We start from the raw sequence: 26,018 nt of genomic DNA, 5'->3' as shown, positions 1-26,018 counted from the left end.
CTTCTTCACCTCTTTCTCACAACCTCCATCGCCCTGGACAGTTGAGCCTCAGCACTTAAAATCCCCCACCTTTTTTATCTCTGCATCCTGTAACTTTACCTGTCCACTTGGCTCCCTCTCATTCACACACATGTATTCCGTCTTACTGCGGCTAACCTTCATTCCTCTCCTTTCTAAGGCAAATCTCCACCTCTCTAGCTTATCTTCCACTTGCTCCCTGTTCTCACCACAGATCACAATGTCATCTGCAAACATCATTGTCCAAGGGGCTTCTTGTCTAACCTCATCTGTCAACCTGTCCATCACCATCGCAAAGAGGAAGGGGCTCAGAGCTGAGCCTTGGTGCAGTCCCACCTCCACCTTAAACCCCTCTGTTACACCTGCAGCTCACTTCACCACTGTCTCACACCTGGCATACATGTCCTGCACCACTCCAACACACTTCCTCATACAATACCAACTCTTCTCTTAGCACTCTGTCGTACCGTTTCTCCAGGTCCAAAAAGACTCAATGGAGCCCCTTCTTTATCAAAAAAATAATGAGAAAAGAAACAATCATTTGACTGTGACAGAAAAGTCACCACAAATACTTCTCTTTTATTTTTCTTTTCGCTCAGTATGACTATTATTTTTGTCATTTCTATTCCCCTTGCATCCCATTAGCAGTACTGCACAGAAACTTGGCGTGTATAAAACATTAGCCCGAGCTGACTTTAGTGCCTAAAATGTGAGACGGCTGCATGTTGTTCCTTCCATTCTGCTGTGAACTGGCATTACTATTTTACAAGCAGGCAGGCTCATTACAGAACCATATGCTTGGTAACGATGAAAGCTGTGGGTGCATCCCGTGCATGAGCAGGGACGCTTCAATTATTAAATACACCGCCGAGACGCTGGAGTCTGACGTGGCAGCCAGCCCACTTCTCCCTTTAACACACACATATAAACAGACACACAGGGGCAGTGGGTGAGTGTGTGCGTGTGGAAAACTTCAAACACCTTTCCTTTGCATTTAGTGTAATGAACAATGTCCTAATTGAGATTGGCTAATTACCCAATTTCAAGTTAATTAATATGATCCTAATTAGCATATGTAAATGGTACGCGACATAATTGAGAATCCCTGTTTTGAATGCGCCGACACTGAAGTGAACCGGCACGTGTGAAAGGTGCGCGGCAGCTATTAAGTGTGGGGTGCAGCTCTCACACAGACCATCATTCAGCGGGCGCTGATGACACTCTGCTGCAGATGTTCGGCAACATTAAGGAACGTTGTTGATCATCCTCGATATGGTTTTTGGGACGCTGCTAATTACGTCGTCATTACCTACTTATCGCTATTGTGGCCCCGCATTAGAGGAAACGAAAACAATCTCAGGACCCGAATTGCTGCAAGAGAGCGCGAGACAAAAGACGTGCAATGTGCATGTTCAGCTCATCTGGGTCCTTGGAGCTTTGTCAGCAAAAGGAGCCAAGACATCCTCAATAAGACGGTAGAGAAGAGCAATGGAAAGCCGCATGTGCGGCTCTGTGGCTGGAGAATCGATGTATGCAAATGTTGCTGCTAAAAGCATATTTCTTCATCAGCATATATGAGTATAGAGCACTGTATACTCAGGCTGAAAAGTTCAACTCTTTCTACCATACTGCAGAGAAAAAGTTGCAAAAAGTCAAAAGCCGTGTTTCAGTAAATTGTGAAAAGAAAGCAACACTAAAGGCCCTTATCATGCATATTTTATTTATTTACACTGGTGGAAATGTGGGCATCTTTGACTCAAATAATGACTTCACTCAGGACGTCACCCTGATGTTTGCTTATGTTCATATTGGTTTGTGTTAAAATGTTGCCAGTTACACATTGTTCCATAAATATTGCTTCTCTTTGGTGCACGGCTGTGTAAATGAGTTTGACAGCTGAGGTTTACTGTACCAGGACAAAAAGTGCCTTCCATGTCGATTAATATAAAATATGATTTCTGTCCCATTTCTCATGAAGGCACCGCAACATTCCATTACATGCGCATCCTCCAGCCTGCACTTCATGCTTCGCCCCAAAAGCTGCTCATCTGACCTCTCAGTGGAGGAGTGACATCTTGTCCTCGCTGTGAGCTAATATTGATCTGGAAGCAAGTGGCAGTTGACTGAGAGGCCTGGAGGACAGCAATAATGGGAGGGCCAGGGGGCAGGAGGGGGCAGTTCAGCACCTGGCTAACCCAGCTGGTGGAGCGACTCCTCAGGCACACAGGACCTCGGCTATCTGGATGACATCCACGCTGGGACACACAAACGTACACACAGCACAACTCCCTCTGTTTCCCTCTGTACTTTCACTCATTCTGCAGCTCTGGTTCAGACACGTGGCATCACTACTGTCAGGACTCACGCGCCCACGCTGGAGCCAATCAGCAACATTGTCAATCACTGACACACATATTAACACACACACAGGTCACTGCAGCTTCTGCAGAAGGAGAGCATGTTGTCCTTCCAGCGTGGTTCCCTCCTCACTCCCCGCCTGCCATCTCTGTTCCCTCGGCCCTGTCAGCTTTGCACCCTCTCCCTGTCAGCAGCCATATGGCCCCCCCATCACACTACAGCAACACTCCACCCCCAACCCCAGACTTCTGCCCCTTTGCCTGCTGGAGTTCCTCTGACACTTCTAAACGCACCGTGCCCCAGGACAACTGGTCATGGTAACATGCATTTATTTGACATGTGACTCTTGAGGAAGACTCGGGATCATAAAAATAGCAGAGGGACATGATGCCCCGTGGTTTACCACAACAAAGAGTTCAGTGATACTGTAACTGGGGATGATCCGACATTGTGGATCAGTATGGGGTCCAAATGTGGAACAAAATGTTCTGAGAGGTACTTCATAAGAATAAACTAAATACTCTTTGCGACATGATGTTGACGCCACAGTCTGCTCTCTGTGATACGCCGACCACCAGAGGATAAAGACGTTTGTCAGTGATCTTTTGGGTCTGGCCACAGTCCTGTGTTGGATACTTAATGTGTCATCATCGGGTTGCCACCTCAGGGTGATGGTGAACTCATAAGTAGCTGTCATGTCTGTACTTCAACTTTGTTTTTCTATTGTTTGTATTTTCTCTGCGTCCCTTCCTCGTGCTTTTATTCTGTTACTCCCTCTCAGTTCCGTTTCCGCTCCTCCTATCCAACTTCACAGGCAAACACAGCTGTCTCTCATTGTTTCATCAGTCCCTCCTCGGATATATTCCTCCCAACGCCAGCTATGTTTGCCAGATGATAGATTGACAGATAGATAGATTTTGACTCTCCGCTCAGGTATCTCTTCCCAAGACTTGTGTGTTCTTGCTTTAGCTCTTGACCTTCTCTAAATTCCTAATGCGCTGAATTCCTATTCTGTCGCAACCTTTTGTTTCTTTTCACGTTCTTCCTCACTATTTCTTCGTTAGCTTCCCAACCTTCCATTCATTCAGTTATTGGGCTCACTTTTTAGTTAATATAGATCCGCTTAGTTTACCTCTTGTGTGTGTGAGTGGGAATAGCCACCGCCACCGAGTGCTTTCAAGTCAAGCTTAACTCCGAGTATGTTTTCTGTTCTCCCAGTTTTTAGGCTTGTGATTCTAATCTGCCTCTCTTGTGTTCCAGATTCTTCCCCTTTCCCTGTGTGTTCTTCCCGGTCCGCGTTTTGGTTCCCGACGCCTTTAGTTCATAGTTACTTGTCTGTATATTCATAATTGTTTAATTTAATCTTGATGTCCCGTGCCATCAGTCGACCAGTACCAACTGCACTTGGGTCCGTCCTTCCACTAATCATGACAGCAGCCTTGTAGGTTTGAATAGGTTTTATTAAACCTACACACATTTTATCACATTTTGATATTTTACCCCAGAGCCAGTGTAAATTGAATCTGTACACATCAGTTTACACGTGCAGGTGGTACAGAACTCCCGTCATGAGTGTACTCTGTTTCACATGTTTTTGTTTTTTCTTTTTATGTGCTTTTTTAATTTAAATTATCTGTCCACCAGCCAATCTCATTTAGTCTTCTTCATCATGGATGTTTTGGTGAGGACATTCATAATGCTGTGCACCTGGAATTAATGTGAAAAATGTTCCTTGTAATGGGTAGAGTAAACATGTTTTTTTTTCTCTGTAAGAAAGTCCCAATCCTATTTAAAACAAAAAGACACATAGACTTTTTGAGATCACAAGTTGACTTTGGCAGGGTGAGACATTCCCCCTGTTTATTATCACTATTAATCCATTTAATTGTGGAAGCTGGTCAAAGTATTTGTAGCTGCTTTAAGGTATTAAAAAATCTATTATGTTGAGAAAAATCCAGTTTCAGATTGTTACTTTCCTTTCTGTGGTCAAAAATCCATGAGCTAAAATGGCAGACACAGTCATGAATTAGCCAAGTCAATATGACTTGAAAAAGCCATCAGCAGCTCAGACTTAAATGAATGTATATAAAAGCATCTGCAGCTTGGAAGCGATGAACCACAGCTTCATGCTTTAGGTGGTGAATAAGAGGCCTTCTTAAACATCGAAACATTATCAGTCTGCACTCTAATGTGTAAATAAATATCTCATAGAAAAGACAAGACGCTACCCGCAGTTGTCAGTCGCATACTAGCATCTAGTCAAGTTTGATTATAATTCCTTCACATGTGCGCGCTCAGTCACAGCGTTGACATCTGCAGCTCGGAGGCATCGGAGAGTCTTGCGCCGACTTGTCAAGCACGACCGCTGCTGATCTGTGTGCTAATGTGTCACATATGGGCGTGACAAATGAACTTCTGATAACTGTTGTTGGCTGCTGACGTGAAGAACGAAGGCTGTCAGCGCATGAGAAGACTGGTCTTTCTTCATATGGGATTCATGGCCATTCATGCTGGATGGTGGCAGCTAATTCATTAGCTATTGACAAAGATCTGGGAGTGAGCGATGCCACCAAAACATCGTTACGTTTTTCAGTATTCTACAAATGATCCGTCAACAGCTGGTGAAAATGGAGCCCACGCAAGCGCAGAGAGAGCATCTGAACTCCACACAGAGTAGGCACATGTCAAAGCCATCAGTATCAAACTGTCTTAAGGATCTCTGAGAGATTTTGTGAGCGTGTTCAACCAGGTGAGAGGTCAGCCCCTCACTTCTTTAAACAGTAAAGCCGAGAAGACAGCAGGCTCAAACATTTACAGGCGAAGTGAGTGCCTTCGTTCTTCTGCCACGCGTTCAGTTCAGGGTGATGTTTCCTGTTGACAGGTGATACTGACCTTGAGCTGGAAATTAGACTCAACAGAAGGTGAGAGCAAAGTGCCACAACTCATGATGCTTGTGTGTCTGCAGATGTTCACATGGCACATCACACTATTTATATGTCAGCGCTGCAAAAGTCACCGTGTGTGTGTGTGTGTGTCTGTGTACACGCTGTCTATACGTTTGTGTTTGAGTTTGGCAGAAATGAAAGGCAGGAGTCCCATCTGTTGTGGTGTAATGACTGTGCTATTTAGAGGCAGGAAAGGTTTGGTGTGGGAGCAGCTGGTATCTCGGCCAGTGACCTTTTAGCATTCCTCCTCTCACCATCTGACAGATGTGTCAACTCGATTATTTCAAAAGGCCCTGAATAAATAAGTGATTGTGCGAGTGCGGCGCATGCTAAGCCATAGAGTTGACTGAGCGCCACCTTGCACACGTGGACACAGGTGAAGGTGGATGCCAGTAAGTGCACAATTCAGACGAAAAAGCGTGACACACTAAACAGCCCATTCAAATCTAACATCGCAGGGCAAAGTAAATTATCTCAGAGGTGAGCAATCGCATCACCCCAGTTGTTGCATCACTCATTTCTCCGACGCTCCGACTCCGCACCTCACGATCCAAGCCTACCTTCCACTAAATAACTGTTGAGTAGGTTGGTAAAAGAGGTACAATAGGAGTTTATTGAATGCCATTGTGGTTCGGGTGCCCTTGGAGCTCCGCTATTAGCCGCCCGCAGAAAGGGAGGGGGTTGAGAGCGCTGATGGTGGGGGGCCTCAGGTGTTGCTGGGAGCCCGCCAATGGACTCATTCCCTGACAGAACCCACAGCGGACCGACCGGAATAAGTATCTGTTGTGCATCCTGGGTGTGTGTCTACGTATCCGCGTGGGTGTGTAGAGGAGTGAAGGAGGTGGGTGGGGGGGGACTAATTGACTCACTGAGTGATTGGGCGACTGTGAAGAGGCGACCGCAATCAGACCTGCCCTGATAGAGTTTGATGCCTCCCTAAATAGTTTTCAAATGGAGGAGCAGGTGCTGTTTTTCCAAAGCAATCCCCACTGTCCGTGTGTACAAGAGCGGCGTGTGTGTGTGTACGGTTGTGTGAGGCTGTTCGCAGGTGAGAATTGTGTTAATGCTTGACATTTTAATCAGCAGGAAGGTAGTACAACTAAGTCGCTGAGTGTACTTCTATTATTCTATTTGACTCCCCCAAAACGTCCCACTCACACATTACCTCATTTCAAATATAAAATCCAATATAATCATCTTCCTCCAGTCAAAGATGCACCATTGGTTCCTGTTAGTAGACTGTGCCATTGACCATCCAGGGAACTTTCTTTAAAAAATATATTGGAATAACTTCAGAAGTGTCCAAAAAATGTGGCATGAAGTTCCAGTTGTTTCAGGAATATTTCATGCCATTTATAGCAGGGGTTTTGAAGCTCTTTGATCTCGGGACCCACCTTTCCCAGAACAAGTAGGCCCGGGGCCCATACAAGTAATAGAACTGATTCATGACTCTTCATTTCATTTGTGATCAATAACCATATTTACCTTGTGAAATGACACGAAACCGTGTGATCATTGCAAAGATATTTGTCATCGTAAAGTCCAACCAGCAGCAAGTCATATTCATCAAATGTATTAAAGAAAAAAAGGTGGAAAAAATACACTTGATGCAAACTGTTGAGACAATTGGAAAAATGAAATAAAATTCTGAATAAAATAAATACTGTATAATAAAACCATGTCTAAATATCATAAAATAAAAATAATATTTTATTTAAACTCCAAACATGATATAAGTAAATGAAAGTATTGCCACAAAATGTTCTAATTAATTTTCAAAAAGGTGGTTTCATGAATAGTTTTTACTGTTGGGGCCGGCGGCATCACTTTCTTTATCATTTTTTCTTTTCAAGAACTTCTCCATAGTTGTTACTATCGCAGATTTGCAGCTGTGCAGTCACACTATGTACACTATGTATTAAAACTGAGCATCTAGCATCCCTTGCGGCGCACAGTTGTAAAATAAAAACACTTTTAACGGCCCTTTAGGAGGCCCTTGTGGCCCAACTATGGGCCCCGGCCCTATGGTCAAGAATCACTGATTTAGAAAACAAGTTATATAAACAAGTCTGTTAAGCCACTGTGGATGTTCAGTCAGCACAAACCAAAGTTAGGCCTCAATGCTTCACGTATACGCCTTTTTTAGTCTTCTGATCTTCTCCCACTGACTCAATGGTTTGAAGTCAAGGTGAAGTTTAAAGAGGTGTATCAGTTCAGAAGATCTGAAGGTTTTCTGCCTCATGAACGCTTTAAAACAAGACTTGAAGCAAACCGTCTGGAAGACATGAGAGAACCGCCAATCACTTGGTTAATGCTCAGCAGTATACAGTCCCAGCGGGGTCAAGCAGGTCTCTGACCCTCACGAGGCCCAAATTTTTTATAGCTTGGAAGGCAAGTACCAGCGTCCTGAAATGGATGCAGACACCCACAGGTTGTCAGTAAAGTAAGCAGTGGAGTGCTGTGGTTTGATGGCAGAATGAGGCAGACAGGCAAAGAGAAGTGGCAGTAGTCTTGACACTAGATAAACAGCAATGTTGGCAAGTTCAAAGCTGGCTGTTCAGTACCACATTCAGGTCCTTTGCCACAGGAGAGAAGTACCTCGGAGTTGACAAGCATGACATTTAAGCATAGCTAATAGCAGCCAGTCCTCAACAGAGTGGCATGTCGACCAACAACGCAGATCTGGTTTAGAATGACCCTAGTGAGTGTTAAGATGTAAACAGCGCTGTTGGGTCATCTATCAGAAATCTGGAGCAGAAACTATAGTGGGACGCACAAAACAAATATAGATTTATGATCCCAGTTTGATTCTGGAATTGAATCACCTAAATAGAGTCCGCACATAGTAAAACAACTGTAAATATGTTTATTGCATACAAATATGCTATTAATGTATGTGAATTACATTCCATAACCAGAAAAAAATAAAGAAACAGAGGTAACACCCCTGGATGAAGGACTGAATCCGATTGAGGAAGTCAAAATTGAAGATCGATCTTCTGATCTGTGTTGCACTGAAATCCTGAGATGCTCTTTTCCAAAATACCAAATGACCTCAGGCATCCGTCTCTTTCATGATCGTGTTCCCATTCCCTTTGATATGGACTAGATGGACTCCGACACATTGGCATTTCTGTTTTGAGATGAGAGAGGAAAAATGGGCTCCAATCATTTCCCTGCCCATTTTATCTCCTTGTTGTACTTCAGAAGCATTTCACGTACAGAGAAGAATCCACCAGGAGTTTGGGAAAACGGATGATTCTGACAGAATGTGAGATTTCTGGCACCGGCGCAAAGAAACGTGGCAGAACATTCCAAACATATGTGCCACTGTAGAAAGGAACTCGACGACTTCATCGGTATATTTTAAATATTGTCAAAATAATATTATGGAGGATTTGATGCAGCGCAATCATTTCTGGACTTCTGTCTTAGAGATACAGCAGGAGTAGCCCATCTATCATCTATATTGATCTGCACTGACAGATGGTGGATATGAGGGAGAAAGATTGGCTCTGGAGCCAGCCCCAACTCACCATGCGTACCAGACGTCCTTATGTTCCTGAGCATAACCACTGTTGCAAAACAATGTTAAAGTATACAACCAACAATGTCTTAGCTATAACAATCACTTTTACATGAGTACAAGCGAATCTAGATTAGTACAGAAAAAAACTTTTATTGTTGATAGACTGTCGAGAGAAATCAAAATGAATCCTGAATTCCAAAACAGGGTTAGGAGAACTGTGTTCCATATTTTAGGGCACTTAAAACCCACCAGAAAATCTGGGTCACTAACTCATTCACTCGTGTAATGCAGTCAGACAGTATCCAGATGTGTAGCATGTGGCAGTAAGCAAGAGCGCTCACTTTCCTTCAGAGCAATTTACTGATTTGTTGCATTTTGTATGGGTTTCTTCAGGAACCGCGAGGGAATTAAAGATGCAAAACCATGTGCGCATTTAGCTGGAGGTGGTGAGCTTGTGAGACTGGAGGCAGAGTGTGGAGTTGGTCTTGAATAAAGTGGTTAAAAAAAAAGCGTTTGAAAGCTCAAAACATTGCTGACCATTTGACTAGCAATTTTTCACGTTGCTATTCTTATCGACAGCAACACTTGGGTGGTGTCATAACCCTCACTATTACTGTGCACAATTTACCTGGAGAAAAAAAAACCTGGGAACTGTCGTCTCATATTGAAGACTGAACACTAAGAGAGAGCACAGTGTCACTGCTGTAACTACAGTTCAGCATATCAGCAATAACATGGTGGGAAAAGCACAATTGTGTTTACTACTTCCTCATAGCCAAGCAGTGACTTGGGTTTAATATGTGACCCATGAAGGCCGGCGCTAACTAGCTCAGCATGATTTATTCATCGGCCTATTGATCAACGTAACGTCATGTCACTGCTGCTGCTCTCACTGAGGTGATCGATAAAGGGTCGATTTATCGCACTTGCATGAGGATTATTCATCATTCCTGTCACCATCATGTGCGTAGACGTCAATATTTCAACTTCACTTGCCGTCCTGGTTTCAATAAAAAAATAGACGGAGCCGTCATTGCTTCGATCATTTGATAGCTAAAGCAGGTTTCCACAAGCTCGGCCAGATCAATGGTTCTATCCTACAGGTCAGGACATGTGAATAAAGCTTCTGGTTGTGCACTAGTTTCAATGAGTAAGATGAGTCAAAGAAGAACTGATCTTTCAGGTACAGCTATTAGGTGTTGACAGCATATAGTCAGGGCAGTTTCTAAAACACCTTCCTCCCTCTGCATCAGTTCCTGTAGTAGCTGCATACGAAGCCCACGTTCATAACTCCAGCCTCATTGAAGAATTAGAACCCGCCATAAAGACCTAAATGGAGATGAGTCTTGGAGCTTAATTGACCTTTATTGGGCTTCTGCCTGCTTTGAAGAAAAGGAAATAAAATTTACATGATAATTCAGGACCTGGCCCATTAAAGGCCCCTCCCTCTTCCCCCCCACCCGCTGACTAGATTTGAATCTCTCTCCGATACTTTTATGGCTGCCTGTGATTTAGCACAGCTTTTTATTAACTTGCATTAATTTTCCATATTGGTGCACCTGGAGACAAAGACGCTCTTGTTTCAAACGCTCCGCTAGATGATTGGGGTTTATGGGGCCAATTTCATTAGATGCCCCCACTGCCCACCTTCACCGCTGTTAGTAACGCTGACATATGTAGCTCGATATATACCAAGATGAAAGTTGCAGATGAAGACATTTAACACATTCTTTATGCTGATTTTATTGGTGAAATATTGATGCTGCACATCTGTCACACTTTGATTTCATAGCTCACTGTTCTTCAGCCTTTTTTAAACCACAACACACGTCATTCATTGAAAAGGTCCCGTGGAACACCACCGATAGAACCTTGAGCAAAACGCATTTGTCAACATCGCAGAATATTTGTGAAAAATTGTAGCTACTGGCACTTGTCTACGTTTGTTATGCTATTGGTAGAAAACAAAATTCCTCAATTTCTTCCTTTTAACTTTTTTAATGCACCCAGATACAGCTGGAAAAATATCATATCAGAATTTTTTTTATTTTATCACAATCCTATATGTATTTTAGAGAGCAATTGAAACTATTTCTGAGTGTAAAATGTATCTGTGAGTGCACATTCCCTCTGTGTTTGAAAGTCTGAGCATCACACATCTGTAATTCATCGAATGTGAGTGAAACAATCTATACAATCCCTTCACTGTATAGCAGATCGGCAACACATTCTAAGAACACTGGTTGAAACACACTACATTAAAATGCTAAAAAGATTGACCTCACTCCATCAGTGTTGTCTAAAGCAGAGCTTGACAACATGCGGCTCAGGGACCAGATGTGGCCCTTTGCCTGTGATTATGTGGCCTTCATGAAGTGAAGTTAGAACCACAGAACTGATGATGAAATATTTCAAGCATGGCTTGAAGGCAATGTTCAATTCGTGACTGAATCATTACCATTGTGAATTAAGGATTTGTTTTTCTGATTTAAGTGCTAAAACTTGAATTGATTTTTACTCCAATTGAATTGTGAACATTTTTCTTTCCCTTGAAATAAATAGTTTTACCAAAATATTATCAATTAAAAGATTGATCCACCATTGAGACCATCCTCACACACAGAGGCAGAAGCTAAGTGCCCAGACAGAGTGGTCAAGGCGGCACAGCAGATCATCTGCTGCCCCCTCCTCTCCCTGTCGGACATTTAAACGTCCCACTGCCTCAGGAGAGGTTGACAAAACCTTCTGGGCCATCAGGACCAGAACAACCTGACTCCGGAACTCCTTCTTCCCCCAACTCATCACTGCACTGCACAGGTATTCCCATCCTGCCGGGGCTTTTATTGTTCCTTCTGGTTTTTGGCTTGACAGTCCCACGCAACAGCCACAGTATATCATGTGGCACCATTGGAAATGTAACTTCCCACCTGTGGTCTAAAGCAGGGATTCTTAACCTTTCTGATCTAGGGGCCCACCTTTCCCGGAACAAATGGGCCCGGCGCCCATTCATGTAATAAAAGTTATTAATTACTCTTGATTTTATTAGTGATTAATAACCATATTTAATCAAAATTGTAATGTAAACTAACAAAACCTTATGAAATGACATGAAACCATGTGATCATTGCAAAGATATTTGTCATCAAAGGTTCAACGAGCAGCAGAACCACGTGCAAGTCATATCAAATTTACTGAAGAAAAAAAAATACAATTTAATGCAAACTGTTGAGAAAATTGAATAAAATTAAATAAAATAAAAGTGAATAAAAAATGAATAAAATTCTGGATAAAATAAATATAATAAAACCATGTCTAAATATCATAAAACAAAAAGAATATATTTTATTTAAACTCTATAGAAGATATAAGTAAATGAAAGTATTGCCATAAAATGTTTTAATTAATTTAAAAAACTGATCCAACAGCTGAACAGTTTTTACAGTTGAAGGGGGAGCCATTCTTTGTCATTTTTTTCTTTTCAAGAACTTCTCCATAGTCCTAGCACAGATTGGCAGCTGTCAAGTAAATTCATCAACACACTACTGCCACCATATGTGGCTAATGTATTAAAGCCCAAAGGTGTAAAACAAAAAAACTTTCAGCTGCCCCATAGGAGGCGCTTGCGGCCCAACCATGGGGCCCGGCTCTATGGTTAAGAATCACTGCTCAAAAAGACATTAGTTTCTCACTAAAAACCGAAAAATCAGCTATTGGCTGATAAAAGATGCTATCTACACTGGTTAAGAATTACATTGAGTATTTTTTTACATGCATTTATATGTATTTATTTTTGTTTAAACTCACAAACAATAAGTGTTCTGCTTTGTGAAACTCAGCATCAATCCCTGCATCATGTTGTCATGAACAAAATGATATTGTATTGGGTGATACACAGGTCCCTCACATTGCAGTTTTTCATTCTTCCCTAAAAGTGCTGTAGCAATGGCCACCCTTTTCAGGCGTGAAGGCAAGACTGCAGAGCAGCTGGTCTGTCCAAATGTACACAACATTTTGCAACATTTCAATTATTTGTGTATAAGAATGTCAATATCGTTGATCAGAATAAAGTCATAGACAATAAACTTAACATGTTGGAATCTCACACTGCTCTGCATTCTACTTGTGTGTGTGTGTGTGTGCATGTGTGTATGTGACAGAGAGCGAGACAATCAGAGCCAACAGACATGAAGCAAATCATCCAGCCGCACATTAGAGGTGAATTGTTTCATGGATGCAGCCCCCAATTCCCCCCGCTAAGTGGATGCATTATCATTTTGCCTGTCACAAAAAAAGGAGCCAGAGAATATGAATATGCGTTTACATCTGTCTTCCATTAATATGCATGCCTGAATCCACATCTCAACACAAAGTCAATTTTCTGGCCATCTGGGGGATGGCTGGTGGAGGTAATGAATATTCTTTATGAATATCTTTCATTCTACAAGGTGGTGATACATCATCAACATGCCACTATCTTCCACTGATCACTTTCTTTGTCTCGTCCTCAGACTCATTTCGCTTTTTTCACCGACCCGCCGGGAACCTTTCCTGCACAATGTGATGCTGAGACAGAAGCGAGATCTGGAAATCCTTAACTTCAGATGCAGTGCTGAGACGGTGAGTGACTGCACATGCACATTGTTCATCAGATTAATGTCGAAAACAAAGGCTTTTTTTACTTTGTTCTACTACACAAGGCACATGTTATTTAAATAAAAATGATATGAATGTCTACTGAAACTGAAATTCTTTACTGAAAAAGCATGTGATTATATTAATGATAGACTTTTAAGTAAGATAATGTACAAATACATAGCACAGTGAAATGTACACATCTATTCCAGTATAATTGTTTAATGCGGCTCTTGACACGTCTAATGAGCTCGGCCGCAGGGGTTTGTGCTGCTGCTGCTGCCTACGCTGAAGTTAGCTGGTCTGACATTCTCGACACCTAAACTGGTATTCCTCCGCTATAGCTGGTGTGACTTCATAGCCAGAAGACCTTCAGTACTAAATTAGAAACCTTTATTTTCAGTTCCTTGACTCACTCATGCATGCTGCTCACTTAAATATGAAAGCTGAGTGAAAAGTTTCTTTATTTTTCTGCCTCAGTTCACAACTTCACTAGTCTGTCACCAGTGGTTACATCGGAATCAGACCAGGGCAATGCGCCCAACTCTCTCTCTCTACTTGATCATACTTGTCAGTGAGATCTTTGTGTTTCTTTGGTGAGTTTTATATTCTAAAATTCTAATGTTGTTACCCGAGTGTGTCGTTTGATTTCTCAACATAACTTCAAGCTACTTTTCTGTTATTGGAGTTGGTTTGGCTCCCAAATGGTCTGATGGTGTGAGGTTGTGGCATTACAAACTAAGATTCTAACCAAGATTTCACTATGTTTATGAAATACTCAATCTTCTGTGTGTCTTATAGGAACTCCATTATTACGTGTGAGTGTGTACTTGGTTTATCCAATACTGTGAGGACCTCCATGTGAGACCCTTATGCCTTTGTGGCAGCCGGACCCCACAATCCAAGTCTCAAATTTGAGGATGAAAACGTCATCATAACCAAGTTATTATAACTGCGTTTAAGTTCTTTTTTTTCTCATTTTCCCTTTTTGGAGTATTTGAAATTGAAAATAAAATAATTTACAATCTTTGTTTTTTTAATGTCACGGTCAAACTTGTTGACATCCATACATCCATTCAATCATCTCTTTTTGTCCTTGTTACTTGAATAAATATTAAGTTTTCCCATCACACTACAGCTCTTTGTCTTCATCCCACCTTTCGCAACAGTCTCAGTATACAATGCGGTCGCTTACCAGACCTTGTGCTGTGGCGTTGAAGGCAGCTTGCACGACACCTGTCCCTTAAGCTGGCAGCTTTGCTGGCGCGTGTTTCCCCTGGGCATCCTCCCACTGCCACTGAACATGACCACAGTGATGGGTGTGTACCCAAGCTTTGTGGCTCCGCTGCCTTTGAATGTGAAAAACTCCGACAGGAGCATCAAAACTTTTATACTGCCGACTGAGCTTTCTTGACTTGTTAGCAGGAGGATGCCACCGCTGTCCCCCCCGAGGCCCATTCCTGTGTCACATGGATGATTTAGCTGTCCGTGACAGAATTACTGTTGCCTCCACATCTCAGGGGTCCTGACACAGTCCATTGGCCAGTGGTCGTCTTTAATGATTTATGATTGAAGTTAGTCGGCAAAGTCCCGAGAGGATCCTCAAAGGGAAAAGCTTAGGGAGTGGCCAGTTTTATGAGCGCGCAGGGAATCAATTATGCTAACTGTGGCTAATGAATGCACTTGAGGGAAGCGCTCCGGCACTTGGGGGCCGTTTCTCCTCATTTGCATATTGATGGCAGGGAGACAGTGGCTGGCTCCATTTGACGATGATGAAGCACCATAAAATAACATTTCGGTGTGTTACTTACTCGCGTTCTGCAGATCTATTTCCTAGATTCATTCCCCTTAATGTTCAGTGCTGAGCAAAACACGGACTTAACTGAAACTAATGTGCCATCAGCAGCCATTCATCCTCAATTTCTTCCTTTTCAATAGTCTGAGGTCATTTTCAATTAGCGGTCCATTGTGCTCGGTAGGCGAAGAGCTCTGGAAGTGCACCGGTTTCCTCCCGATGGACTTCGATGGAAGCGTGCGGTTTAAAAGAAACAATGTTGAAGCTTTTAACTGCCACCAAGGTTAACGTGCATTAAAGTCATCTGTTTGCAAAGACAGACATCTGGCAGCGTTTCCCGTAACATCACTGAAATGCATTAAGGTAAATAATGCCAGAGTGAATCAACCAACGAAGGCTATGAATATGAAACAGGATATAAATAAGTAAGGCGGCGGCCGAGGCGCCGCGAATGGAGCTCATTGTGAAACAAAGGCTCGGTGGGAAGGACCGAAAGTGTCCTTGCGCTTAGAAAAATGGAAATATGATTTGCTTATGTTTTATCGATACATGCATATACATACACGGAAAACTGTGGTTTCAACTGCATAATTCACGGTTCCACACAAATGTGGCGTCAGCGAGGATCAAGAAAAATTGAACATCACTAGAGAGTTGTTCCTGTTGTTGCATAATAACTATATAGCATGCACATGCGCATATACAGTATATATGCACACCGAAAAAAGCAATCACAAAGTTAGCACTTCTTAAAATGAGAATTCTTAGGATAGACAGAAAAAAAGACACTTCACTTAACCTTCTTATAGAAAAAAATGTTGATGGCATAGAATGAAAGAGTTTGAAAGTTGTTCAGCAAGTTGGCTGAACTGCTTCTCATAAATAAATCAAATAACCTTTATATTTTTAACCAGCTTTTTAAGATTTTTTGCAATATGAATCAAGTGTGTTAGTTGAAATTATAATGTTCATGTAGTTTTTTAAAACTCTTATTTATTTACAATTATAATAATGATATTTTTGTGTGATTTTTTTTCCCGTTTTATTTGTGGCAGTTTTATTTTATTTACATGTTTCAATTGAACATACTGCAAAAGAATTCAAAGAACAATTATAGCATTTCAGTGTTAACTTATTTTTTTTCTTCTTTTTTAAGAATTGGAGTTTTGCCCGAGAAAGATTTTTCCACTCCCTGGAATAAACACTGACTGTATGGATTGTGTGTCATACCTGGCAAAAAAATAAAGTTTGGACATGAATAAACTTGGGAAACTTTCATGAGTGATGATCTCGCTCAGTGCAGGAGACAGACAGAAGCAGACAGGCAGAGTTGGAGGCTCACACTAATTTGATCGGGTGACATTTTCGTCTTCTTCAGCTCCTCGGGGGGAAAAGAGCAGTGGTGAGAGTTTTGGGGGTGAAGGGGAGGCGCAGTACGAGAGGGAAGCGTTGGAGGGAGTAAGACAGTGTGATAGACACTAATGACCGCAGACAACAAAGAGCCGAACCTGAGCGCCGAGCCCCTGAGAGGTTTTTCATCGGGTCAATAAGAGCACTGGACCATGGAGCTGTTGCCCTTCAAGCACCCACTTAACTGCAGCGGGAGGACTTTTGTTCAAGGTTGAGAGTCAACGACACAGAGGCCAGTAATATTTGACTACGCAACATCGAGGAGGGTCAGGAATTTCAGTTTCTTAAAAAAGATCAGAAGATGGACAGAATACAGTGTTATTTCCACGCAGATCTGAATGAGGTTCAAGAAGAGCTTAGGTCTGGGGAAGAAAATGTCATTTCAGCCAGAGGATTGTCCTTGTCCTGTCTTGGATAACCAATCACACTTAATGGCTTTGACGTCAACAATACTATGGAGTATTTAATCACCTTATAATGTACAACTTCTGTTCCATGTAAGTCTATTTTGGGGTGTGAGTGGCACACTCTGGAGAGGATGTCGGTCCATCACTAGACACACACTCTACTACTCTACTGTGCGAACAATTAACCTCTGCACTCTCTTCTCGTGAGGCTGCTGCACCTCGTAGTTTTCTGAAATACATTGTTCCACTTTTCCAACTGTGGATTCTCACTAATAATATGCTGTTATAATGTGTTTGTCGTTCATTTGAGTTGCGCTGCCACTGGAATCTAATATCCAGTATAACATTGATGTCATGCTAACAGACAAACAATTCTTCCATCATATTTTAATGTTTTTTTAATATGACTCAAATGTTTATATATATATATATATATATATATATATATATATATATATATATATATATATATATATATATATATATATATATATATATATATATATATATATATATATACCTTTACAATATGGAATGAGAACATCATTGCTTCTTCTCACTAGCAGGTCTTTAGTGCTGAATTTTGTCAATGTCCAGTATCCTGCAGTTTGTTCCTGCGACTGAGTGAAGCTGTCTATTTGGACTCTGTCAGAAGAAATTAGGGAGTTTTTCATGCTGCACGTCAAGCTTTCAGACTTCTATCTGAAGCCTTTATTCTATCCATCTGTACTGAGCCCCCCTCTTTCTCTATGGCTCCATGACATGAGACCAAACCCACTGAAGAAAACATAGGTGATTCCCTAATGCAAAGGGACTCATAGAGGAGGTCAGATATTCAACTGTTGCAATGCTGGACTGTGAAGTGGTGGACTTGCTTTTTCACAAAGTTTCACATGAGGAAAATTCTTCCTGACCTCACTCATTTTTGCTAGAAATGGTGCAACAAGAGAATCTCTCCCTACAGTGGGAGAAGGCAAGTTGCATTTTTAGTAAAAAAAAAAAAAAAAAAACAGGAATAAAAACTCCACTAGCGGAATAAGGAATGTAGCAGGGAAATTCTTGGTTGAGTCCTGCCATGACTGAGATCTGTCACCGTTCATCCCCTCACCAGGGTGTAAGAGTGGGGCCAAGACACGGAGCTGATGAGAGTGTGCAGCAGTTTACTGTGGTCGAGGTGAGAGAGGAGGCTTAAAGGGCTGTGGTTAATACCAAGGAGGTGCCACCATGGTCTGCTCATCGGTGGCCTGGAAACAACATCTGTTATGGAGTTGACACTCAGATGCACAAGTGAAAAGATGCCGCCAGACTGGAATACACTGGACATTCACTGGCAACTGTGGAAAATGATTCCGCCACCTCTAGATTCTCTACCGGAGAGAAGAAAACGGAAGATGAGGAGGGGTGAAGAATCTGGGGAGTTGACAGTACAGAGTTGCTGCTAGAATCGCCTGCACTCTTTTTCAGTGTTGTGAGTAATATAGATGTATATTGCCATCATTCGGTGGAAAGTAAGAATTGCAGGTAAGTGGTAACTTTAATGTTTTTAAAACGAAATTGAAAAGAAAGTCAAGAAGATATTTCTCATAATGAATTGTACCAAACAGATGTAGACCATACAGTTTTTCCAGATTTTTTTTTTCATTTTTATTTTTTTTTTTTTAAGTATGGATAGATGGATTCTTTCATTGACTGATCATGACTTTTTCCAGTCATTCTGCACTAGTCCAGTTATAGTCATGAATATGCTTGCCGTAACGTAACTTTTAAAACAGCTCACAATTTAATGATCATCCAAGTCCAAGCCAACATGTATCAGATACCTCTCACAAAGAACAAATAATCCTCTGAATCTGGAGGAGTGTATAAAGCAGAACCTCGTGGGACTTCAGGCATGGCACTCACTGCAATGGTCGTGTTTTACATCAGCAATCTGTTACGCTGGGATCTCCCCGGCTTCAATCCCATGGATGATTAAGCAAGATAATTAAGGGTTTTGGACATTTTCCACACCGGCGCAGACGCGGCAGCTGGTGACATTCATGGATTCCCAAACACAGAGAAGGGAATTACGATGAGGCCCACATTCCTTTCACTGATCATGAGGATAGTCTCTGGCACAGGTTCAGAACAATAGAAGAAGAAGAAAACATTGGGCTATTTTTAACTTTTATTTATGTTGGCAACAAACCTTGAGCTATTTTGGGGACGCCACAGAATAGTGCCACAACCAGAGTGAAAGAAAGGAAGGAAGAATTTGGAATGATCACAGTGTGGTGCAAAAATGTTTGTAATTATTCAAATACAAGATGTAGTAGTCACAGTCAGGCCCAAGTACATGAAAGTATTAATATAAAAGATAGTGAGTAGAAGTGGAAACAATAACAACAACAACAACGATAATAATAAGGAATCGCTAAAGCACGTTATCAGAAACATTCACAGATCACCAACTCCATTCAGATTTTTTTTATCCCATTTGGGGAGCTAGTGGAAGAAAGTGTATACAATTATTCTATATTTCTTAACCAGTTCAACTAATCCGTCACTTGCGTTTTGTCACCTCTGGGTGGCAGTCACGCGCCCTTGCCTCGTCTACTATGCCAGATTAGACAGGTAGAAGAAGGAACGAGCTCCATGGAAACGGTCGAGAGGCGTGCTAGCCTGAAGAAGCTCGATGGCACAAGCTAGCGGGGTGGTCAACTGATAAATACATCCATACTTATAATTACAGAGGTGGAATAGTCTTTCACCGATGTCAAAATGAGTTTAACTCCAGATGCAAGAGCGAGGTAAGGTCACAACAGTCAAATGTTTCGGCTTTGTTCGCTACCTTTTAGCACAGGCGAAAACAAACTTTAAATCAAAACAAAACTTCGTTCACGTTGAAATTCGAGTGCAATGGACTTTAACGCCGCCTTTCTGTGAAGTGTTCGTTAAACACAGTGCAGTCATTTCTTTAACAAAAGTGCACCCCTTTTGCTGCAACGCATAACATACAGTCGCGTTACAAACAATGTTTTCCGTGCCGCTTGAATTCGACCGTGTGTGTGTGTGTTTGACATCAGGGACAACCAGACCAAAAGAATCCAGGAAAACATTACCAACGTGGAACGACATTTTGGAAAGATGTGCCAAATGTTTGCTGGTTATGTGCGGAAAACGGCCCGGCTGCGAGACAAAGCGGACCTCTTGGTTCGGGAAATCAGCCTCTACGCTGACACAGAAACACCCAACCTCAAAGTGGGAATGAAGCACTTCGCCGATAATCTGGCGAAGATTCAGGACTACCGCCAGGCTGAGGTGGGACCAGCGAAACCCTCCCAATTTAGTTGGAAACAGATTTTCACCTACGGTAGATGAAATGTGTCGCTGATTCCATTGCAGGTGGAAAGATTGGATGCCAAAGTCGTCGAGCCGCTAAAAAGCTATGGAGCTGTTGTGAAACATAAAAGGGTGGGTGGGATGTTTATTGTCATCCAACACGCTCTGTTCGATTCATATTATTATACACACCCACACATCAGCACTGTAAAAGTAGTCTAGATGAATTAAGAATTTAAAAAAAAAAGTTCATTTGACAGATTAATCGCGCACAAAGTTACTATTTCTGAGCACCAATTCCACACGCACCACATTATACAATGGGATGTCGTAACCAAAACATCCACGATGAAGCTGACTAAATGACATCCCACAGACATCGCAAGTTTCAAAAACTCTAGGTGATGTGTGCAGATTCTATGTCATTTCAATCATTCTGGTGTCAGGCAATAAAATGTGATCAATCACAATTATATAAATCCTCTAGTTAATTTAATATCATGAATCAAGGTAAATGGGAGAGAACGATAAGATGAGTCATGAGGATGAAAGTGTCGGACTGAAGGCAACTGGATGGTTACTAATGGAAAAAGATAAATGGGAGAAGATATTTATTTACTTATATAGTTCAGTTTATCGTGTCACAACACGCGGCAAAAACAAAACTTAACTCTTCCATCTGCGCATGCTCCGTCCCAGAACTCCAACCAGAACGAACACAACTAAACTCAGGGATGTTACAATATATATTCTTTTTATTTACTTACTCAGTCACTTAGCTTTTAGTTACAATATATTTATTCTTAAATTACATTTTCATGATTGCTCGCCTATTTAACAAGCGTGATGAGCTGATTTAGATGGTGATTTTATGACCAGAACAATCGAAAAAGGGCCATTTGCTTGGGAGAACGTTGTCGTTAGGATAGGCTAGTGCCACAAGATGGCAGTACTGATAAAGAAAAACAGTCTTGCGCGCCTGGAACCTGCAGGTTGACTCACTGCTGCAGCGGCTTTTACACGTCTTAATTATTCCATCATAATGCTTTCAAGATAATGTGCTTCCTTGTGAACTTGACGAAGGAAAAAGTGTTCTTACTTCAGATTAGTTGCATATTAACCCAATATTCTAATCTAATAACGATGCCTTAGATTTGTCTTGTTAAAAATGTAATGGATAGGGTTTGGGTTTTTTTTCTTTACCGTGGGTGAAAACCAGAGTAAACCAGACAAGCACAAGAAGAACATAAGTGAATTCCTCCTTGTGAGATCAGTAAAGTATCTATCAATCTCTATCTAAACTCCACTGAACCCTGGTTCAAGCTGGTTGTTGTTTTCACAGTGATGTAATGAGTGCAGACACTAAATTAATGTAACCTTTGGAATTTGAATATAAAGAAATTAAAGACGTCAAAAAGCGAACTACAACATGACACTTTATCATTAAAATAGTGTAAATAAATATGTGCAACGCTAGAAAGTGGAAGAAAAGTATGGCTTTCAGCAATTAAAATCTTAATCTCCATTAATTGAGTTAACTCTCGATTAATGATCACTTAATCACACATATTGTATCTGTTCTAAATGTAACTCAAACAACTCAACATAACTGATACTGTCAACTGATACTGTCAAGAACATTCTTCAACATTCAGAGGCACTGAATACTCAAAACGTGCTAAAAGCGTAACAATGTAAGCTTTATTCTTGTGCTGACTAAATCTTCCTGCTACGTTCAGAGCAGATACCAAGTTAACTCACTAGTGTATTGGCAGCCCTAGAAAAAAACTGTCTGTCATTGCTTGTACACTGATATCACTGATATCACTGGCTCCAAAACTCTTATGTGTCCTTCTATATGCAGGAGGATTTGAAAGCAACTCAAAATGCCAGAGAGAGGGAAGCTAAACAGATGGCCGAGCTGGAAAAAACCCGACAGAGAAACCCCTCAGACAGACAAATAATTGTATCCTTTCTACAGTTGTTGATTGTTGTACTTTTCTGTCTCAAATAGAATTCAGGAACTGCCATCGTTTCCCTTTCAGTTTGGGTCAGTACCCCTGCCTCATGCTAAATTATCATGGTGTGCCAATGAGTGCTGTTGAGCTATACGTGAATGTATTTACGAAATTCTATTTCATGGAAAGTGTTAACTTAACAATAATTCTAGGGTGAGCACAAAAATGTTTCCTCCTTAACCGCATTTTCAGTCTCAGGTGGGTTTCCCCTGTCATTTCTTCTCTGGTGATGTATGAGTGTAGCTTAAGCAAGTTTGTCTTCTTAGTATCACAACAGTTTTTGTGCCTATGAGTTTGTGACTGCAGTGCAAACCAATAATGTCACTACTGAGCAGATCATAATAGTCACTACACTGTGGCATACTTAAATTTCTGTCATCCAGGCTGAAAGTGAGCTTCAGAGAGCCACCATGGACGCTGCTCGAACCACCAGACAACTGGAGGAGACGTTTGATGAGTTTCAGAAGCAAAAGATCCGGGATATTAAGGTCTTCAGAACTTCATTGATCTTCTGTCGAAAGGGGAAACATGAATTCACCTTTCTTAGGGTGACTTGTTTTGTGGGATTTATTCTTCAATATTTAGCTTGTTTCACTTCCACAGAGGATCTTCAGTGAATTCATGAAGGTGGAAATGTCATTCCATGCGAAGGCCTTGGAGGTCTACACTTTGGCTTACCAGGGCGTCCAAAACGTCGACGAGCAGGAGGACCTGGAGGTGAGCGCACACACACACACACACACACACACACACACACACACACACACACACACACACACACACACACACACACACACACACACACACACACACACACACACACACCATAAACATGTTGCTCATACTCACTATTGACCTCCACGCCCTTAACTGATGTAGTGGTTACGGATAATTCTCTGTTTTAACTGCACAAGTTCAATTCAGGCCAGCTGCTCTCTCTTCCGTACAATGATTGTAGAACAATCTAAAGAATGAAAAAACAAAGGATCAACAGTGTTTGACAAGTTCGCTTCCTCTTGCGAGTCCCTTTGTTGTCACTCCCTCCACCCTCTGCCATCTCATCTTTGAGTTTTGGACTGAATCATCCATCTGCCATTCATGCTGGAGAGAAACTCCTCACCCAGAGCTGTTTGTCACTGACTCAACCGTGATGGCTGATTGAGTCATCTCTGAAAACACAATGGCAAGCATGAAGATGATCCGGATCCTGGACTTCCTCGGAATTTAATTATACACACACTGAAACCACTCTGGGAATCATGACTTGTCCCTCAGAATGACCCTGACCGACCCCTGAGAGCTCAGAGTGCACGTGTAAGAATCTATAAAAATGTCAATGTAAAGAATTCTTATTCTATGCTAAGGTTACACAAGTAACAAAAAAATACAATGTGGCCATAGATTATTATTCTTTGACCATTCAGCTCTGTCAGCTGACTCCTGACTGGTTAACACACGTGTGCATCAGTTTAAGTCTCTTTATATAAACTGACTTGGTCTTGTCTGGGGCTCGACCTCCAAATATCTCTGTCTCAGTCTTGAAACTCTCCAATCTCGATAATGTCTTAGTCTCAGTTGCTGTGGTCTACAACACTAAAATCAACCAACCACAGCTTTTAAAACGGTTTGTAAAGCCATAAAGGACGTCTCATCTCATCTGCCCCTACTGTCGTTGACAGGTATTCAGGAGTTTGCTGCACCCCCCTGATTATCAGTCCCGCTTAGACATAGTGCGAGCCAATTCCAAAAGCTCCCTCGATCGGACCGGGTCTTTCCTCAGTACGTCAGGGACCACACAAGTAAGCTAGTTCCAGAATTCCCCCTTGTGCTCTGTCACTAACTCAAACTTTCCATGGAAATCTTTCTGTGATCACGTTTCTCTTCGGGACACGCTTACATCTTAATACCTGAAATGATGCAAAATAAAAGTCCCTGATTTGTTGTTTCACTTCCTCATGTCAGCATGACGTTCACTTTCACACTCCATGTTAACTTTCTGAAACTGTCCTAGCATGAACTCTGTCACTGACTCTGCCTTCAGCTGAGGATCACCGGTGAAAAGTGTTGACTAAAGTAGTCCCAAACAAACAGGTTCCCACACCGTGAAGCCCTCACTTTGAAACAAACCTGGAAGTCTGCAACACTTTTTTTGTCTTTGAAACACTTATGAACCACCCTGATTCCAAAATGTGACTGATTTTTTTTTTTTTTTAAACTTGTCCAGAGATGTCCTGGAGCACTTCTGAGTACTTTATCGTCAACACATGAGTCACGAACCGTCAGCTCACATACTGCGCATGCTATTTTTTTTTTTATCTCTGTGTCCTCAGTTCCCCTTCAGCGCTGAACTAGTTTCTCTTCTTCGGGCAGATAAATGGTTAACGCATTCCCAAGCAACCACCTGCTTGTTTTTAAATCGTTTGTTTACTTCCTGCACAGCAACAAGCATCTGCACGGCTCACCAGGAGGAACGAAGCCGAGTTCTACGATGATGACGACGACGATGATGATTCGGATGATGAAGAGGAGGAGGAGGAGGAAGAGGAGGAGGATTAGGTTGTTTTTTTTTTTTGTAGGATAAGTTGATTTTTTTTTTTTTAAGTGCATTATTGGTTTTGCAAAAAAAAAAATACTAAAAGATTTCTCTGGAATATCAAGTGTATATCAGCTCACCCAAAGTGAAATTTTAATATTATTATTTCTTTATTATGTTTTGACAGGTTTTGTAACTCAGGCAAATAAGGTTTCTAATTTGCCAGTGGATTCAGTTGTGGGGAAGTTGATCTCACGATCTAAATACATCGCAACATGTATATTTTAATTTTTTTTAATCTAAAAGATACTAAATAAGAAAGGTAAAAAAGATTGAAATAAAATTTACTGAAAATAAATAATCCATTTGTTGTCAGCATTTGAGCAAATATGCAAAAGCTACTTATCACTTAAAAATAAAACTATAGTTTATTGAGATGTATTCAATATTATTGTATAAAAATTATCAAGAAACCTAAAACATTAATCTATGATCAGGCATCATACTCAAATGCATAAAATGACATGTTTGAGAGAAAGTCAATAAGAAAATGAAGTGTATGAAGGTGTGCAGAAGCAAACAGGGAACTACATTGCCAAAACCAGGAAAGTATTGTTTTTGTGTTTGTTGTTTGTTTTGTTACTTTTTTTACTCAGCCTCTACAGTGCTCTTTGTGTTTATTAATAAAAACGATGGAACGTGTCAATTTTTCACGCATTTATGAGCCCACAAAGTACAAAGTGTCCTCTCTATTACAGCAGCGATCGTCATTTAGTTAAAATTGTTCGTATGAATCAGACTCGGCGACTGCAGTTACGTGACAGTACAGTTTGCCTGTGACTCATCATTTCCAGCGATTGGCTGGCGCTTTGAATAACGACCAGAACATTTAGAGCGATGCGCGCTTATCTGGATCCAGTTTACATTTAGATGAAGAGTCAAACTTCGTAATGGCGTGTTTGTTTGACGGCAGCAGCAGTGGAAGCGACGGTTTGTCTGTCAGCCTGGAGTGAGTCACCCAATAAATATACCTTTCGCTGAACTATATATGA

The 26,018-nt window shown here is 41.4% G+C and overlaps 1 protein-coding gene across 1 annotated transcript; it reads left to right on the top strand.

Annotated features, from left to right (window-relative positions):
• The first annotated feature begins 19,718 nt into the window (after positions 1-19,718).
• cibar1 (CBY1 interacting BAR domain containing 1) lies at positions 19,719-25,724 on the top strand. The gene is made up of 9 exons (XM_053862757.1): positions 19,719-19,883; positions 20,160-20,394; positions 20,479-20,547; positions 22,280-22,381; positions 22,626-22,631; positions 22,817-22,921; positions 23,037-23,150; positions 24,113-24,232; positions 24,873-25,724. Exons 1-9 carry the CDS (start codon positions 19,855-19,857, stop codon positions 24,987-24,989), a joined length of 897 nt encoding a protein of 298 aa, XP_053718732.1. The 5' UTR covers positions 19,719-19,854; the 3' UTR covers positions 24,990-25,724.
• The last annotated feature ends 294 nt before the right edge of the window (positions 25,725-26,018 follow it).

Source organism: Synchiropus splendidus, chromosome 4 (genome assembly GCF_027744825.2).
Source record: "Synchiropus splendidus isolate RoL2022-P1 chromosome 4, RoL_Sspl_1.0, whole genome shotgun sequence".
NCBI classification, from domain to species: Eukaryota; Metazoa; Chordata; class Actinopteri; order Syngnathiformes; family Callionymidae; genus Synchiropus; species Synchiropus splendidus.
The sequence above is the reverse complement of the archived record's forward strand: the minus strand, read 5'-3'. Positions and strand labels throughout refer to the sequence as shown.